This window comes from Passer domesticus, chromosome 4 (assembly GCF_036417665.1).
Source record: "Passer domesticus isolate bPasDom1 chromosome 4, bPasDom1.hap1, whole genome shotgun sequence".
In the NCBI taxonomy this organism is placed as follows: Eukaryota; Metazoa; Chordata; class Aves; order Passeriformes; family Passeridae; genus Passer; species Passer domesticus.
This window is the reverse complement of record NC_087477.1, coordinates 61696261-61715948: the sequence shown is the minus strand read 5'-3', so window position 1 is coordinate 61715948 and position 19688 is coordinate 61696261. Positions and strand designations below refer to the sequence as shown.

Below are 19688 nucleotides of genomic sequence, written 5' to 3'. Positions count from 1 at the left end.
TGTCTTTCCCCAGCAGGACAGAACCTCAGAGGCATCAGAAAAGGTGAATAAAAAAGATGCTAATGTTTGACCCAGTCCCTATCAAGCAAGAAGCCATGGAGCCTGTTTCAGTGGTAAGACTTTTCAAATATATTTGCCCTAAAGATGACTCTTTAGTTTCTCCACCTTTAAATTCATGAGATGTAATTAAGATTTGGACTAGCTTAGGAAAGCATGTGAAGCTATATTTTGCTCTTAGTGCAATCAGATTCACATTCTAGGAAAACTTTTCGTAGTTTTTTAATTTTTATTGTCTTAAATAACCTGACCAGTTGCCTATGAGAGGAGAGAGCATCCATGTATTCCATACAGAGCCACTGCTCTGTAAATCTCATCTCTGTAGCTCATGCTGCTGATGGAGGTGGGTTGAAATGAAATTGCCACGCTTCATGGTGAAGTGGCAATAGCTTGTGGTTTGAGTGTTACACCCTTGAACCAAGTGAACAGCTTCTTGCTGTGCCTTTTTTTGTTTTTCTCTTGGTTGTGGTAACAGGTGGCTGTGGCTAGCTCTGCTCTAAACAGCAGGAAATTAATCCTGCAAAAACCCAAACCAGCAATGGCTTTTTGCTGGGTAAACTGGTTGCACTGCTTTACCAAGGGAATAAATGAGAACTAGGACAGTGGGAAAAAAAGGGGAAGAGGAGACACTTCTTTAAAATTGGGTTAATTTTCCATGAACTCAGAGAATAGTCATCTCAGAAAAGAATCTGATAAGCAACAGCAGTGGGACATGTAGTTGGGAGCAGTACAGTGAGAATTGTGAAGATACAGGTTGCTGCTGAAAGGAAAGGTTTTGACTTTGTTCCCTCCATACCAGCTTTGTGTTCCCTTTGTGTGGTGGAGAAGAATTGTGTGGTTCTAGAATGATTTGGAACCTTTGGATCAGCTCACTGAATGGTCAGAATTGCTAACCCACCAAAAATACTCATTTTTTGGTCAGATCAGGAAGCTGATCTGACTCATTCTGTGCAGCTGCTCAATATTAGAGCAAGGGGATGGGTGAAAATCAGAGAACAGGACCTCCCCTTTCAGCTTTTAGCTTGCAATAGCAGATTAATTGTAACATGAAACCACATCCCTAGAAAGGCTGATCCATTAAAAGGGTGAAGTCAGTGTACATAACTCAGAGTGCATTAAACTTGTACTCTGAATAGCATCTTTCAATGAAAGGTTTGTTTCCTGTTTTATTTAAAATAAAGAGTAATTTTCATAAATTTAAAATGCATCTCTAAGCAGTCTGATTTCTTCAGTGCTGTTAATAGTATTTCTGTGAGTTAAGTTTATATGCATTTTAAAATTACAGTTTGACTTTCATAGGGTTTATTTTCTGGAGAGTAATGATAGAAAAATAACTGTCACTGGAGGTACAAGTGTGAGATTTCCAATATTTGGGTCAAGAAATAATTTTAGTATTGGCCAGCCTGTCTGTCACTTTAATCACAGTTACTGTGTAGCTATATTAAGATTAGTAGTGATTATCTGCTATAATCGAAGATTATCTAATGGTGTCTGTTAAAACCAGAAAAGAGACTGGTTTTACAAAAAGACTGGTTTTACTTCTTTACAAAAGAAGTCATTGCTGTTTTTTGGGCTGCCTTTTGTGCACACCTGCCTTCATCTCCCAAAGAAGGTTGTGCAGTGGTCTGGGGCTCTGCATGAGACACACAAGTGCCCCAAACAGTTGTGTGCTTCTGCCAGATGGGCAGGGTCAGTCCCTCAGAATGCTCACCAGGAGAGGAGCGAGCAGTCTTTCCCAGACCAGCAGATGAAGGAAAGACTGCAGTGGAAAGAACAAGGGGGCATTTCTGAGCCAAGTGCATTTCAAGACCGGAGTTCTAAATATTGGTTATTCTGTACCATATCCTTCTAGTGATGTGGTGCCTTCCATGCGTTGGACCTTTGGAGTCTTCTCATAAGTCAGTGTAATCACTCTGACCAGCTATTAAAGACTACTCAGAGCATTTTACCACATCTGTATGTTTTGCCTTTTGCCATTGCATAAGGGGAAAAAAAAAGCAGAAAAGAAAAAGCAGAAAGTCCAGAGGAAAGTATGGTTTCTGAGTGAAGTTTCCATCACTGGACACTACTTTGTTTTCCCTCAGGCTGAGGACCATGTGTGTTTCAGCTTCGGTACACACATAGGCTGCTTAGCTCCAAGCCCTTGAGCTCCCCGGATCTTCTTGATCTTGTGGCTTCCTTGGAGCCCTGGTGCCACAACAGAAACTGCTCTGGAGACACCTCTAAAGGGAGGTATTGTGATATGGAGAGAACATAGGAAAGGATAGCAGCCAAACTGTCAGTGTGATATTGAGAGGTTCTAAGCAGAGCAGACTGGGCTAACATAACCTGGAAGTCTACAATCAGGATTATTTGTATTACATCTTTCATTCTGATAGTATCATTAGAGGCCAAATTAAATTAAGCCCCTTAGGAATTACTCACTCTTCTCTCTGAATGTAGGTGTACTCTTTACACTGTAGGTGTAAAGTCTGTGTGTCTCTAAAACATCACAGTAGTTGGAGGGGAAGGAGGAAGTTAGTAATGGTTTTGACACCACTGTATTTTAGGGTGTGTGGCTGAAAGGATTAACTATGCTTCTCAGGTGACTGAAGCTTGCACCCACACTATTTCATCACTCTACCAACAGCTCATGCCATTTATTGAAATGAATTATTGAACATATATTATGATAGTTCTTAATGAACTACTGACAAAGTCATCCAAGTCCTACCTACAGCACTACCTGTTTGCTGCGAGGGCTTCTTAAAGGACTTCTTAAACATTTGGACCATTTGGTGAAACAAGTTGCTTTTTTGTTTGACTTGGAATAAACAGTTTTTCTCTGTGTAGCAGAGAGAAGACTTGGTCAGGTGCTGAGAAGTATGACGCTGATTATGTGGGTCAAGATGATTAGATTTATTGATAATACAGTATCTCAGTATTGCCAATGCAGTATATAACATACTGAGGTCTAAAGGGTTATAATATATATATATAAAAGCAGGTTCAGCTAGCAATGTTTACAGTCTTTGGCCTTGCAGAATGCACAACTCAAAGCACCTGTGGAATTACTTCAGGGTTTTATCTTTGTGTGTGACTGAATCTTGGCATTTTTACTCACCCATCCAAAAGCGAATGTTCCAGTCCTCACTGTGGTGTATTCTGCTGGCCTCCCTTCCAGGGAGGGGGGAGTCTACCTGGAAGCTGCCCACAATCTCAGGAGACCAGTTTTCCCAGTCTCCAGCAGCATTTCTACCCTTTTGCAGGCTGTGCACCAAAATAAATCACGATCAGCATCGTTCCCCCATCAAGGAATGCAGAAGCTGTGTGAGCATCCAGACAGTTATTCCCTGAATTCCCACCAGGTGCTCTCAGGATAAGGTTACACCTAGGGATGCTTGTTCTTTACTAGACTCATTGGCCAAAAGCATACCTGGAGATTTAAGTTTCACAGGCTTTTTCCTTTTCAGCATTCTTGCAGTGGAAGAAAAGTTCACAGGCAGTGACGTTGTGATCATCCCTGACAAACCTGCAGCACTGTAAATGCACTGATGCTTAGTGGTGGAATGTTTACAGTTCCTTAAAGCTGGGTGAACTCTGTACTGTAAACCAATAACAGGAGTTTTAACAGAAGTATTTAGTGTTCCTTACCTGTTAAAATTTTGATTTTTTGGCTATGCCCATAATTTGATCCGATTTAATAGATACCAAATGCTGCTGAATATTAAATTGTATCAATATTTAGTAGTCTCCATCACTTAGAATGCTAATAATTTCATTGCTTGGCTCAGCAGTGCTGGAAGTATACAGACAGCACTTCTTGTAATAATGGTATTTAATAAAATTCTGATGAACCAATTACAATCAAAGATGAATGTTTCTATAGACGGAATTTGTAAGAGTAGTCATAAAGAGAATATATAACTTGCAGAGATTTTAATTTAATATTTACTGTCTCAAGATTAATCACCATGTTGTGTGCTTCTTTATTTGAATATTTTATGGACTGAGGGACTCAGCTTTGTTGTTCTATCACAGTGCTATGAATGCAGGAGGAAAATTTAATATTTTCTAAACTCAGTGTTTCAAACAGTAACTGAAAAAAAGAAAATTACATTTGTGTCATTCTGCAAAAATACCTGCAGTTAACATTGACATTGAAAATTAACCAAGTGCTCCCTCACAGAGAAGACAGAGGTAGGGAACCTGGAAGATGTATTGACAGAAGTGTTCACCCCAGAAAGAAAAAGAATTGAAGTGTTATGGAAATAGTTTCATAAAAACACAGTCATTTTATACTTCTGATGTTTCACTTTATACCATTTTGAACTTTTTTTTATCTCGCTCATCAAAATACTTTTGATGCCAAGGAATTAATTAGTTTCTTAATATCAGTTTATCCACCTAAAATCCAAATATAGCATTTTATTTCAAAAAGTTGACAACACAACTAAAAATTTGTTTGCATTGCATTTTCTGTGTCTCACTTTTGTGTTAGAGCATCACACCAGTTTCCATTGTGAGTTAGCTGTTAGTAAACAACATCAGTTTTTAACAGTTTTTAAATACAGTATTGGTCTGGATATTTGTTTCATTATACTGCACCCTACAGTTAATGTTAATACTTCTTGGTTTACAAAAATCACTAGATATGTGTGTTTTACTTATATAATACATATGTACATACATATGTATAAAATATAAATAATTACTAAATTGTGGACATCATCACATAGGTCAAGATTAGCTTTGAGGTTTCTAATGTAATGGGAACTGCTAGCTACCACTAACAGAAACATCTTTCCAACGCACCAAATGTTTATCCTTGTACTTGTTTTCCAAAATTACAATGGCTAAGTAGCTGCTTTATATCTCAAAAATAGTTTAGAAAGGTTTAGATTTTACCTTATGCACTCTTGGGTTACTCACCCATTACTTACATAGTTCAGCTGAGTATTTTGTATTGATTGTAGGGTTCAGATTCATAATTTCTTTCTTTAGTCATGATTGTTTTTCAATTGCTTTAGCAGTTGATTGGGACCCATCACTTGCAATTCTAAGCCCAGCTGAGCTCCCCTCTTTCCAGAACTGATGATCCTCAGTGCATAATTATATGCTTGGCATAGCAGATGTGTCTCCCAGGTCAGTTAAGAAATGTACAGGCATGAATATATGACAGGCAATTTTGAAGGGAGAAAAGTAGTTGAATAAGCTTTGAAGATGTGTGTTAATAATCTGTCTTATATTGCTTCTGAAACAGTGAATCAGATCTTGATTAACTTCCTGTGTGGGGAATCTGAGGCTTTAGTTAATTCTGTTTTATTTAGAAACAACATCAAAGTGCTGTCTTGAAACTTTCATTTTGCCTGTTTTATTGGCTGCCTTTCTTTTCCAGCAGTAGCTGCTTGCATGTGTTGATTTATTATTTGATTTTTTGTATTTCTTTTCCACTCCTTCTGACAGTCATACCCATCCAATTACATGGACCAAATGAAGCCAAACAAATACAGCGTCATTTATTCTACACCAAGTATGTTGCACAATAAATTCTACTCCAGCCCTGAAGGACTATCAAATGGAATCCAGATGGAGCCAGTAGACCTTACGGTAAATAAACGGAGCTCGCCGCCTTCAACTGGAAGTTCTCCTTCCCCACTAAAATTTCAGACTGTGCATAGGAGAAGTTCACCTGGATTGACTCTGTCCTCACCCAGCTCACCTCTCAGTAAATTCACACCGTCACCCCCCGGAGTCCAGCCTCTTTCCATGCCAATAACAATCCCGCCTGTCATGGCCGCTGCTCTTTCACGCCATGGACTGAGAAGCCCTGGGATACTCCCGGTTATACAGCCTGTTGTGGTCCAGCCAGTTCCTTTCATGTATGCTCCCCATCTCCAGCAGCCCATCATGGTGTCCACAGTTCTCGCAGATGAGATGGAAACTCCAAGTAGCATGCAAGGTTGGTGTTGTCAGAATTGCTTTTTATGCTGTCTCATCCCCACAAAATAAGATAAATATCCCAGCACTTGGTTTCTGTGGGCTGTTGATATTTTAGGAAGTGGAACGTAGTTTCTGTTCTTCCAGAATAAACAGGCATAGAATTTGTTGTGTAAATATTTTACCAGACTTACCAAGGTTATAGGATCACAGAATCAATTAGGTTGAAAAGAACTCTGAGATCACAGAGTCCAAGCTGTGACCCAACACCACCTTTTCAACCAGACCATGGCACTGACTGCCACATCCAGGCTTGCCTTAAACACCTCCAGGGACGGTAACTCCACCACCTCTCTGGGCAGCCCATTCCAATGTTTAATCACCCTTTCTGGGAAGAAATTCTTCCTAAGGTCCAAACTAAACCACTCCTGGTGCGCTGTGAAGCCATTTCCTCTTGTCCTTTCAGGCAGTTGTAGAGAGTGATGAGGTCTCCTCTGAGCCTCATTTTCTCCAGGAAAAACAATCCCAGCTCCCTCAGCTGCTCCTCACAGGACTTGTTCTCCGTTGCTCTTGTTTGTGTGTACATAAACAAGATGTTTATAATTGATCTACATAAACTGTTGATCTACTGAGATTTGGACTGATAATAACATCGGACTGATGAAAATTAATAGAAATGTTTTGAGTCACAGTTCATCTGGAGATAACTAAAACTGAAAGATGTTGTATTTAGTGTAAATTACCACAGTAAATGTAGAACTGATGGATTTAACTATAGTTTTTTTCTGTATATTATTTATTTCCATAATTCTTCATAATTTGTATGTGTTGCATTCCCTCTCCTACCCTCTGCCATACAGTGCCTGTCATTGAGTCTTATGAGAAGCCCACACTGAAGAAAACAATCAAAGTAGAGCCAGGAAGTGAACCATCAAAGACTGACTTCTATCCTGAACAAATGTCACCTCCAATGATGACCTCGTTGTCTCCTCAGCAAGTAATGTTGCAAGAGTAAGTAGCTGTCAGTAGTCCCAAGATCAGCAGAGGCATGGAAAGCAGTTCAGTACAGCAGTTAGCAGTTCTGAGGAGTGGGAAGGATTGTTGTTATGCTTTAGAACATGTAATAAAATACATGTTCATCTTCCCCACTACTGTCACTGTGAAATGTGATTTCAACTTTCTTTTCCCCCTTCTTCAGCAGTACAGGAGTTGATACATATTTATACCTTGCAATAGATCTTCCACTTCTGTAATGCATTTCTAAAATGATAATAGGTCCCAATTCCACAATTTACTGAAAATAGGGCTCCCAATAAGCCAGTGATAACCTGCTTATCTAAAACCAGCAGCAGAATTGAAAGAAACTTAGAAGACAGTTCATACTGATATTTCTATTCATGTTACTTGAAATACCTTTCTTTAAAAAGAGTATTGTGACTTTCTGTTCCTGGAGGACCTCTTTGTCTTTTCAAAAATTTTGCCTGCTTGGTGGGAAGAACCTCTTCAGCCTTACAAGTTCTGTGTATATAAGTGAAATTGTGTTTTTACCTGAGGCCATTGTTCTGTGGGTGATTTTTTTTTAGCAGTTCAAGTACTTTCTGAAGCTTTCTTCACTCACAGCCACTTGTTTCCATCCCAGTATTAACTCATTGTGTTAGCATAGCTGTTACTGGGGCCTCTGCATGAACTGGATCACAGATCTAATGGGTTTTGAAACAGTGCTGTTTGCAGAAGAAAGGACAAGGGCTAGAAGAAGAAATTAGGTCTGGGACTTAAACCTTTTAATTGAAAACATTTTAAAAAAATTCATGAAAGTACCTGAGGAGCCATGGGCACCCCTTCCATTTCCTGTTTTTCTGGGGAAAATCTTGCCAACTTACTAAAGCCATGGAAAGACCCAGAGCCAGGCTGACCCTTCAGCAGGCAGTGCTCTGGGTAGGCAGGCAGGCTGCCAGCGTGGCTCTGGCAGGAGCTGAAGTTGGGAGCTGAGCAGGGCTCACAGCACAAAACCTCAGAATCCATTTCTGCACTCCCTCTTGCTCACTGTCATCCTTGAGGTGGTTGTGTTTGACCTCACCTCACGGAGTAAGGGAAAGAGGGCTTCAAGTCAGACACTCAAAACCCAGTGTGAGTATGGTTCAGAGAGAGAAAAGCATAGGATGGATGGGGGGTCTCCTGTATTTCCTCCAGAACGCTGCCCCTTCCTCCTGCTCATGGCCATTGGGTTCAAAAGCACACCACAGCACCAGGGCTGGCTACATTCCACAACAGCGTTCTTGTGGGCACCCCTCCTTGTCTTCAAACAGTCTGGATGCACCTCCTAGACTGCAGGCTCTTTGCAATTGGTTGCCAGCTAGCTTTTATAAACTACATGCTGTTTCTTTTAAATCACCTTATGCATGTTTATTACATAAAATAGTAAATGTGTGTTTACTAGTTGGTAACTTACCTTCCATAATGGACCTACCACACAAGGGAGTCAGGTCTTTATGTAGCTGGAACTAACTACTGCTAGGTCAGGACTATCAAATGGTTCAGTTTATTTTTTGTCTTTGTTAAGTCTCTTTAACAAGAGCAAACCAGTAAGTGCTGTTCCTGACTGGTACCACACCCTTCCTCTAGGGCTGAGACTTCTGCAGACTTGTCACCTGCATTAGTGATTTGCATTATTTATTTCCCAGTGGGTGTAGTTTCCCCAGCAAACCCATCCACTGAGCAAGGAATATAGAATTTGGTATAATGTGTAGATAGCTTTGTTACATAAAACATTTGTATGTCCATGTTTCCTAAGCATTTCCTCTACAAGCTTGCCCATGTAGAGTGTGATGTTCATGGAGATTCTGTCCTTGCATTGTAACAGCTTAAATTGCTTTGTAGCTGTCCTGTGGAGCTCTAGTTCTTGCTCCTGGAGCCAGCCCTTTCAAGTTTACATTCTCCTGTGAACATTCTTTCACATTCAAAACAAGAAGTTTATAAATTGTATTATTTATCATTAAAAAAATATATAGACAACTCACACAATATATGAGATACTTGAACTTTTATTTTTAAAAATGTTGTTGTCTCACAGGTTTATGAGCTATAGTTAGGCATTGAAGTTTTTATCACTATTTATTGGTTCCAATTGTCCAGAGTGTACTATTCAGACACTTAAGATACATTAAAGGGGCATAGGAAACCTTTAGTCTCACTGAAGTGACTTAAATAAGACTTTTAAGTGACTTATTTTGCTTTAGTGTTAGCTTTTGGCGGTATATCTATCTATATCTGGATATCTATATCTATCTGTCTGTCTATCTATAAAAATAATGCTGGTGACATTTTTGGAGGGATGGTTGGACTTTCTAGTATGCCTGATAATCGATGTAACTGTTCAGTTATTTCTAAAATCAAACTTGAGGTAATAATAATAGTATAAGGAGCCTCATTAACATATTTTCATGCAAGTTTCAAAGTCTAACTCATGCTGTCAACATAGGGTGGTCTGTGGTAAAGAAGAAAAAGCTGTTGAAGTTCTAACGTGATTTTTAGAAGGTACTCTTACCTATTGAAGAGTGCCAAATGGTAGACATACATGAACTTACATCTAGTTGTAGAAGAGGGAATGAAAGAATTAGGGCTGTGCTTTTATTATTGGCACTTACTTAATATTTACCTCTAAATTTGACACCACCCTAACCATTTTTTAAAACTGCCACACCCTATCTGATTATTGATAACATTCTGTTGTCTTGCCAGCCTCCTCTCCCATAAGGGGAGAAGACATTCTCAGTGCTTTTTCCAGACTTGTAGATTGAAAATCTAAATCACAAAGGGCCAATACCCTTTTTCTCCCTTTTCCCCGATGTTATCATGTCCAGGACTAGCCTCCAAACATAATAATTTAAACCAAGTCTGTTTGCTGTCCTAAGCCTGAGCTTCTCCAAAAAGACTGGTATGCAGCTGTCTTGAAACTGAGCACTGCTTTGGAGAGCTGTTTCTTTGGAAGCTAGAAGCCTGCCTTCTTATTTAAGAGTGTGTGCGTCTCTGTCTAACATCACCATCTGGGGCTTCCTGCCATTATAATATTTTTAGCTAGACTTAATGTGTACTTGAAGAATTCATCACTCAACAGTCACAGAACCACCCAAGAAAGCGAATTTGGTTCCCAGTTTCCAGCTTCTAACTCTTAAGACTCAATAACATAATTCATCTTTCTCCACATCAGTTATCCCCATCCTACGCTGTGAGGTCATAGAAAAATCTTTCTTCTTAAGCCATGCACAAGATTTTCTGTCTTTAGCACATGCCCCTTATTTTGCTGAGAGAAGTAGGAACTCAATGTTTCTGAAAATTAGGCCCTAAAGGAACTTTGAGTAAGTAACCAATTGGTAAAAACATGTGAAATACATTAACTTAGACAGGAGTTCTAGAAAGTTCCTTTCTGTTGCATGGAGGAGCTGGTTTTGCAACAAGGAATGCTAATATCTGCACGTTACATTCTACACGTGCCTTCGTGACAAACATACGTTTTCTAAGATTGATGTGGAAGCAAGAATCAAGGTTGTCCCCAGTCCTACAGTAGGGTGTCATTCAGCAAAGACACCTTTTAAGAAGCCTGAATGTTTTCACATGTGTGAACATTTATGGGTTTGTTTGTAGCAGAAGTCCATATGTAGTTTGTATATGTCTTACCTGCACTATACCTGTGGGCCTCTAAAGTGAAAAATTATGTTTAAGAAGGTGGAGGGACAACTTCAGACATCCTGTGGGTGTGCCACACAGGGTAAGCTCTACTTTTAGGAATTGACGTCAGGGAGGCCGCACCCTGCTGCCAGCACCAAACAGGAAATTCTTAATTACATTTTAAAGGAGTGGCTGGAACAATAAAGATTGAGTTCTGCTTTGAAACCCTAAAGATACAATTTCTTTAATAATATGGAATAGCTGTTTCCAATTACAATCAAATTAGTTGTATTTGAAGGGAAAAAAATAGTGAGCAAATACAATAAAAGTTCACTCAGGTTTTAAGAAATTTTAGTTTAACTGAAAGACAGAAAGTTGAAGGGGGTTTTTCTTCTGAAAGTTTTAAAAAAGAACTAGGAAGTAGTAAAAATGGCTACATCATGCCACAAAGTGAGTAAACATTTAAAAATATTACTTCTAAAATACACAAAATTTACTAAACCCTGTTGAATTTTTCGACACACATGTAATGTTGTTCTTTCTGCCAAAAGACAGAGTGGTAGTGAATAAAAGGCTCTGTTATGAATCATATTAGCTGAGGTTTGCTGCGCCAAATGTTTTTGATTTTAACATTAATTTAACTTCACAGGAATCACCCTTCAGTTATAGTTCAGCCAGGAAAGAGACCTTTACCTGTGGAATCTCCAGACACACAACGAAAACGCAGAATACATCGATGTGATTATGAAGGCTGCAACAAAGTCTACACTAAAAGCTCCCACCTGAAAGCTCACCGAAGAACCCACACAGGTCTGAGCGTAGCTATGCCTCTCTTTCATCAAGTCTGTGGTAAAATAGTAGGCTAAGCTTGTAACTTCTGCTAATGGCCAGGTGACCACATGTGTAAATAACAAAATGACAGAAGGTAGATCTGGCATTGTTGTGAAAATAATTATAGGCTGAGCAAAAGACAGAGGACGTAGTAAAAAAAAAACTACAATAAGAGATGTAAGCCAGAACAGTGCATGCTCATGTGTGTTACATTGACTGGCTCTTCACTCATTTTGTGTCCAGTTGCTTGCAGTTTACTCAGTCTGCACACCCTGTAAACACCAAATCAGTTCAAATTACACTGGCTCACCTATGACATCACTGTTAAATTTGACTGTAATTTCTATGGGAGTAGCCCATTTTCAGAAGTCTGGACTGTATGCCAAATGCAAACACATCTGCTCTGTGGAGATGCTAACCACTGGTGCAATGGTGCTTTTTATCTGAATGAGTGTTCCAGTAAACATATCCCCATCTTTGCTCTCCACAGAAATGTTCGTCTTTGCATGCTGAATGAATATATATACATCCAATGTTTTTACAAGGGTACCTCTTTAGGAATAATGGAGCCCAGTTTGTGTCTCTTGTGCATCAAGCCAGTCATTTATCTGTTGGGCAATACAGTGGTGTTAGAGGAGGAGGATGACATATTAGTAATGATAGAGAGAGAGTTTAAGTTGAGGTACTTGCGACAGTGATGCCAGTCATTTACACTGCATTGGATTTCAGAAATCACAAGATTTCTGCCTGTTGTGCTTTATGGTAGCACAGTCCTTTCCCCCAGAAAGCTAGAAAATGAGATCCCGGTTTTGAAAAAGCTTGAACAAATGCTTAAACCTTCGTGCTTCTGGATTTCATAATACAAAACAAGTGCTGATATAGCAGAGAGAGGAACAGAGAGACAATAAAAAAATAAGTCATGGCAAATAACAATTTTTTGGTCAGTACACAGTTTCTAGCGCAAGAGTACTCTTCAGCTTTGATCTGTTTGGAGGCTTTTTGAGTAAGCAGTGAAGTACTTACTGAAATTTGGCAAGGCAGTAGAATAAATCTGTCAGATTTATGTGTGAACTTACGTGATCAGAACTGATGTGTTCATGTCTTAAATCCCCACTTCTGTGTTTCCTTTTCCAGGAGAAAAACCGTACAAATGCACTTGGGAGGGATGCACGTGGAAGTTTGCTCGTTCTGATGAACTGACGCGGCATTTCCGCAAGCACACGGGAATCAAACCCTTCCAGTGTCCAGACTGTGACCGCAGCTTTTCACGCTCGGACCATCTTGCTCTTCACAGGAAACGCCACATGCTAGTCTGAATGTCTTCTGTCCCTGACTCCTGCCACACTTTATTGTTTTTTACACATGCATTTTAATTTGGATTCAGCTGGTCTGGATCTCTGAGTTTATACCATTAAAAGCTTACATATGGTCAGTAACAGATGTTATCTAACCCTTCTATGTCCTTGCCACGGGTCAGACCTAAAGAATGTGAACACTTCTTTTTTTTCTTCTGGGGATGCTAAGCAAACCCTTTCTGCATTCAGTATGTTTATTGTATTTCATTTGTGAATAAGGGAATTTTTAAACTAACAGCTTTTGTTGGTTTTTTCATATAATCAACCCAGCATATACTGATAAAATAGTAAATGTTACCGAATATCCAAAATGCTAGTCCTTGCCAGAGACTATTATTTATATGCCCTGTAAGGGATACACTCTCATTTTATGCTCAACAATGCAATGAATGGACTCTCCCAGCTGTGTTGATTTCTGCAGTGTGGATCATACAACAGTTTTAGAAAGACACCTGATTTAGAAATCCCCTCTGCCCAAACAGTGAGTAATACTGAGGAAATAAATCTAAACAGTGTAATTACTTTACAGAAAGATTGAGTCATAGTATCATTTACCCCAGTCAAGAAGAAAAATGGGCAGGAATTGGTCCATACATAATACTGTCCATCTAAGCCGATGTCATCTGTCATCTGTATTATAGTGTAGTATACATCCTTGTTTTTGTTGCATAATGCCCCAGTGGATTTGTTAAAGGAAGACTTTGTGTGACTCTGTATGTCTGGTTTCTGTGCAAGTGTATGGATGGAACGGCTTGAAGCTGAATCAGGGGTTTACCATCAGGAAGTTCTTCCCCAGAGTGTGGTTGGGCACTGGAACAGGCTTCCCAGGGAAGTGGTCACAGCACCAAGCCTGTCTGAGTTAAGTGTCTGGACAATGCTCTCGGGCACATGGTGTGACTTTTGGGGTGTCCTGTACAGGGCCAGGAGTTGAACTCGATGATCTTGATGGGTCCCTTCCAACTCAGCATATTCCATGATTCTGTGATTCTATGGTACTCTCCTGTGATTTAGCATTAAATGACTCGTAGAAACCTACTGCACCTCATTTCAGGGATATGGATTATCCCCCTGCAATCATGCCCCTGCATTTCATCTAAATTTTTTCTCTTTGCTGTACTTCAGAAAATAGCAATCATTAAGTCAAAAATGCTCTGAACTGTATTGTTGTGAGTACCACTCACAACAGTATACACTACAGTATTTTAAATTATTGATCCACAATATTTTTATGAGAAGATGGCATCAGATATGAAGTACTTCTGATAAAAATTGAGTCATGTATCTGTTTTGGATAAAAGCATATACCAAATCATCCAGTTCCTAACTCTGGTTTGTGGCTCTGGTAGTCTCTCGATGGTAGGTACAGCTGCTTCCCTGTGGACGTGTCTATTGCATTAAAACCATGCCCATTAGCAAACAGAGCTCTGTAGCTGAAAGAAACTGAATTCAAGCAACCTGCAGTTTCCCCTAGAAATGTTCCTGTCTGGGAGCCCCCCTGCAAGGAAGGTTTCTGTCAGTATTGGCTGGCAGACTTTGTGGCACTACAAGGAAGCAGGATGTATTCTCCACACTCACACACAAGTCCATTTCCCTTCAGTGCCCTATGTAAGGTAACCACCATTCCCTGTGTGTTAAACATACTGAAGTCGGCTTTTCCTTTCTTATGGAAAAACCCAGTGAACAATGGAGGTGTGAGGGGAGGAAGAGTTTCATAGAACTCTGCAGGAGACAGGTGGAGTGTCCATCTGCAGGTGGGTATATTTGAGCTTGTGGAGCAGGTAGCCTGTGCTTCTATAACCAACAGAGCCCAGTGCCAAACAATCTTGGAGATACAAGAGTGTGAGTGCAAAGAGCCTTTATTTGGTGATGGGACTTTACCAGCTGATTTGCTGACATCCACATGCCTGTGGAATTAGAGAAGAATGGTCTGTATTTCCTGTAGAAAGATGCTCTGACAGCAATTGCTCTGTTCCAGCTCCATACATCCTCACCACCTCGGTAGGGCTGCATCTTGGGTCTTGTAACTCTCCCTCATCTGCTCACCTGTGGTGCTGAAACACCTGGCACAGGAATCCTCCTTTTTACTTTCTTGGTAGGCCAGATTGTTAGGGACATGGAGAAACTTGTAGGAAAGAGACTGATATTAATGAGCAGCTGTTCCAGAATGTGGACTTTATATTTTATATTTTTGGTCAGTGGTAGCAGAATTTGCTTTAGGATTTAATGGCAATTTTGTAAATCCAGGTGTGTCACTGGTTGAGAGGCTGTGTGGAGGGAGCCCTGTGGCATCAGTCACAACACATTTAATACCCTGGGATGAAAACAATTCTCTGTTCTGTTGATGAGGAGGGAAACAGATACTATAAAATAAGCACCTTAATGGCAACTGGTCCCATTTTTACCTTAAAAATGCAAATTTATAAAATTCAGGGGGTTTAGGGAACATTTCTTTCTAATGCTCTGTTTCTTTTGAGGCTTCCATAAAATGTTTCCATTAGTATGTTTTTTAATATTTTTTAAATCAGAACTTCTTTGTAACTAAGAGTTACTTGAGATAATTTAGTCTAGATTATTTGTGATGTTAATTCATTAGCTTATGTACCTTTTTCCTGAAAGTATTTATGCTAATGATGGGGTCCAATACAGTGGAGATTGAGCAGAACTTTCAAATTTCATCCATGTGTCTTGTGAATTAGGACAACAGAAATTTAAATATTAAATATAAGTATTTGAGATTATTGCACGATAATGCCTTCCTTATAGGATTTTTCAGTTGTGTCTGTGGTGTCTTTGTGGGATGACTAAAAGGTCACAAACAAATACACTTCTATCTGAGTGTGAATTTACATCTTAACCAGCTCATTGGTTCATTTTAGCAAACTTTGACTTGATCGCAATTTTAAAATATATTCAATTAAATACTTTGCAAAGCCAGTCATTCCATCTATGTCCTAAAGAAAAGCCAGTTTAGATAGAAAATCCTAATTCTGGAGAATGAGTACATTTAAACACCCCCCACACACACACACCTTTCTCTGTAACAGTATTGCTCTGGGCAGTGTGTAACAGGTAATACTGTTTTACTAAAATGTGCCTGTTTAAGCTATTTGATTATAATAAATTACTAGTTTTTAATTTTGTGGGATTTATTTAAATATAGACGTGGCATTCTGCAGTGATACTTCTAATGCCGCATCTTGTTCAAATATATTGTCTCTGCCAAGGTTTAGCAACATGATAAATACAAATCCTTCCTAAAATAATTTACAAAGCATTTTGCATCTCTTAAGAGGGCTAGACCGTTTTTCATTATATTTTACAGATATTAGCATTTAATGTACTTTAGAGGGTCAAAATAATCTTTTTGCTTAGCATCTCTCACCTGCAAATATAGCAAGGATTTTTATTTACTTTGATACGTCTATAAACTATGCAGAATTTTTAAAATAAAATGTAATATATTTTATAAGCTAATAAGACAAAATGGCTAATTAAAGGTTTCTAGCGTGCATTACTATAACTTGCAAATATGGAGACATTTTGGTAATCTTTTCTTACTAAAGATGTGAATGTTTAATGTACTTTCACTGTTTCTACTTTGGTAGTCCAATGGGAATTCAGTAATGACATTTTGTCATGTCAAACTGTGAACATAAATTTGTACTGTACAGTCCTCATACTATATTTAGTATATGTAGTATATTTAGTATATTTAGTATACAATGCATATGTATTATACTTGTTAATAAAACACTCAGAATGTTGTTCGTGGTCATGTTGTCACATGCTAGATGACAAAGAGCAGTGATGCTGAGCTTGGGTCAGAGGCAGGCCTGGAGGAGACCCCTGTGGCTCTGGGTGTCTGGGTGGCCCCTCTGCCTGGCCTGGCCACCTCCCGTGTGTGCCTGCCCCACTGGGGCCCAGGGCAGGAGCACAAGGGATTTGTGCTGGAGGAGCTGTGGCCTGCAGCACACTTAGTGGCAAGCTCATAAAAATGTTTTACTGGCTTCTAATTAGGTCATTCTAATTAGGGCATTCTAATTAGCCCATAGGCAGGTGTGGAGCACCAAACACGTGAGTTTGCCTTTTTTATCACTCACAAGATGACTGACTGGGCCTGCTCCCCACAGCCTCTCCCAGAGCAGGGTGCCAGAGGCTGCTGACACATCACCACATGAGTCCTGCACACCTCCAGACACACCTGCAGGCTGTGCTGAGATAACAATGATGATGATGATGATGAAGAATGGGGTTTTATTTCTTCACACCTTATCAGATGCCTAAGAAGAGGGACCCTCACTGAATTCACTATGCATCTCTAACACTTCCCATTTCTGCTGAAGTATTTGCATCAGGATGCTGGTGTCTCTCTCACTGCCTGGGATGCTGCAGATCAGCCTGGTGAGCACCTGTGCTATGCCATGCTGATATACAGAAGGGAAAGCAGGTGCAGCAGAAATGAGGCACAAAAATAAAAGCCTGCAAACAGCAATCAGTAAATTACTGGCTTGTATTTCTTGGCCTCCTGCTTGAAAATAAGGACTGCACCATTCCAAAGCCAGAGACAGCTCATTATCATGCTGTTGATTTCTAAGATCCAGGCAGGAGGGACCAATGGCACGGAGGAGCCACGGCCACTGCCCCAGCGTGGCAGCTGCCACAGAAAGAGCTCGTCCTGACCTATCCTCACGAGCCTGCACACCTGCAAGAGGCTACTCCAGCTGCCAGCTGATGAGATTTATCTCTGTTTTCCTATGAGTCAAAAAGCATTGCATACGTTCTACACTGAGTGATCATTTTCAGGAAGCAGTGATAATTTCATCGACCGCTGGGTGTCCCTCTTAGTCTGAGAAAAAGGCACAATTTGAGTTAATGAGATTGTAATTTAAGATAATAATTTTCTTGAATGAGAAATTTCTTGAGAAATTAAGCTCTTCCCTCTGTCTTATTTGCTATCACTGAGTTCAATCCTGTCAGACACAGAAATCTGCTCAAGGATTTAAAACTGATCTCTGTGTCTTTACTGTGGTTTTTAGTCATAAAAATGCTTCAAATGTAACCTTTACAATTAAAATCTGGCCTGGCTGAACACTAACTAAGCCAACACAATGTTGCTTGATGAGAAACAGTGTCAAATGCTTACTTAGAAAATAAAACCAACAAAAACACCATGACAAAATGAGTCTGCTTTATCAAAGGAACTCAGTAATGTATTTTAAGAAGCCGTAGTATATGGTATGTACATAACCAAAATATTTGTCATCTGCATGAAAGATCTGTGAGGTGGGAAGGACAGAGTATAAAGGACCTTACAGTATTAATATTCCAAAACAATATACGTGGCAGTCTTGAGAAACTATTTCTTTCACACCCACCTAAAATTTACATTTCAGAACAATCTTAAAGCTCACGTGAGGGACTCCTCCACAGCCCAGTCTGTACATTATTTAGGACATAACCCCCAGTTTGCTGATGTTTTAAATTTACAGAGACCGGAAAGCCTGAATTAAGAAATTTTACTTCCTCTTTTCTTGTCTAGTAAACAGGATAGACTGCGTGCCTTTTAGCCCATTAGCACTAAGTGTGACTGCTAATCACGTTAGGCTGTAATGCCTGGGAGGGGGAGAAGGCTTTCAGGAAGAAGGGTCACAGGATTTCTTGATAGCGTTCCCCACTTTAAAGTGTCAAGAAGTCCTAGAGAGGTAAAACTGTAAAATCATAAAATCATAGAATCATAAAATAATTTGGGTTGGAAGGGACTTCTAAAGGTCATCTAGTCCAACTCCCTGCAATGAGCAGGGACATCTTCAACTAGATCAGATCACTCAGAGCCCTTCCCAACATGACCTTCAATGTTTCCAGGGATGGGACATCCACAACTTCTTTGGGCCATCTTTTCCAGCGTTTCACCACCCTCATTAAAAAAAATTGTTGCTTATATCCAACCTAAATCAGCCCTCTTTTAGTTACAATCAGTACCCCTTGTCTTACCACAACAGGTCCTGCTGAAAAGTCTGTTCTCATCTTTCTTATAAGCCCTGTTTAACTACTGAAAAGCCTCAACAAGATCTCCACGGAGCCTTCTCTTCTCCAGGCTGAGCAACCCCAGCTCTCTCAGTCTGTCCTAATAGGATCAGAGCCCTTCTGATCATCTTTGTGGCCTCCTCTGGACTCACTCCAACAGGTCCACATTCTCCTTACGCTGGGCCCCAGAGCTGCTGCAGCCCTGCAGGTGGGTCTCACCAGAGCAGAGCACAGGGACAGAATCCCCTCCCTCCCCTGCTGCCCACAGGGCTCTGGATGCAGCCCAGGACACGTTTGGCTCTCTGGGCTGTGAGTGCCCATGGCTGGGTCATGTCCAGCCTCTCATCCAGCAGCATCCCTAATCCCTACTAAATCTTGATTTCTGGATAAGGCTTTGACATGATCTGCTACAACATCTTCCTCTAAACTGGAGAGATACAGATTTAATGAGTGTGGAAATAATTGAGTGACAATTAAGATTTAGTAGGGATTTTTAGCTCTTCTTTCCAAAACTCAGGAGCCAGGCACCTGGCATCCTACTGCGATCCTATCCGGTTAACCTGAACTGGTGGGTGGGTGCCAGCAGTGTCATCTTTGGACACCAGGAAGCTCTCCCACAGCTTCAATTTCACTGTTTCATCTAGCTACCACACCTGGTGTGTGCTTGGTGAGCCACCACAGTGAGTGTTAAGGATCACATCCTCTTAGGAGTTTGATCACCTCATGTGCTGCCCACAGTTGTGATCCATTAAGCTGTAAGTACAATGACACAACTCTACATCACCCCTGAAATGACACATAAAATTTAATAACAGATAAAGAATTAGAAGTTTATTA

The 19688-nt window shown here is 40.1% G+C and overlaps 1 protein-coding gene across 5 annotated transcripts in view; it reads left to right on the top strand.

Annotated features, from left to right (window-relative positions):
* The window catches only part of KLF3 (KLF transcription factor 3), a 28138-nt gene extending 11547 nt beyond the window's left edge, over positions 1 to 16591 (top strand). The window contains exons 3-8 of one of the 5 annotated variants that reach the window (XM_064418407.1): positions 17 to 113; positions 2142 to 2289; positions 5503 to 5998; positions 6837 to 6987; positions 11291 to 11451; positions 12607 to 16591. In XM_064418407.1, the coding sequence (XP_064274477.1) occupies positions 5521 to 5998; positions 6837 to 6987; positions 11291 to 11451; positions 12607 to 12788 (972 nt within the window). In that variant the 5' untranslated portion in view covers positions 17 to 113; positions 2142 to 2289; positions 5503 to 5520 and the 3' untranslated portion in view covers positions 12789 to 16591. Of the gene's footprint in view, positions 1 to 13; positions 114 to 2141; positions 2290 to 2313; positions 5182 to 5502; positions 5999 to 6836; positions 6988 to 11290; positions 11452 to 12606 lie in introns of those variants that run through there. The other 4 variants (XM_064418408.1, XM_064418405.1, XM_064418406.1 and 1 more) reach the window with 4 other exon arrangements.
* Positions 16592 to 19688: the final 3097 nt, after the last annotated feature.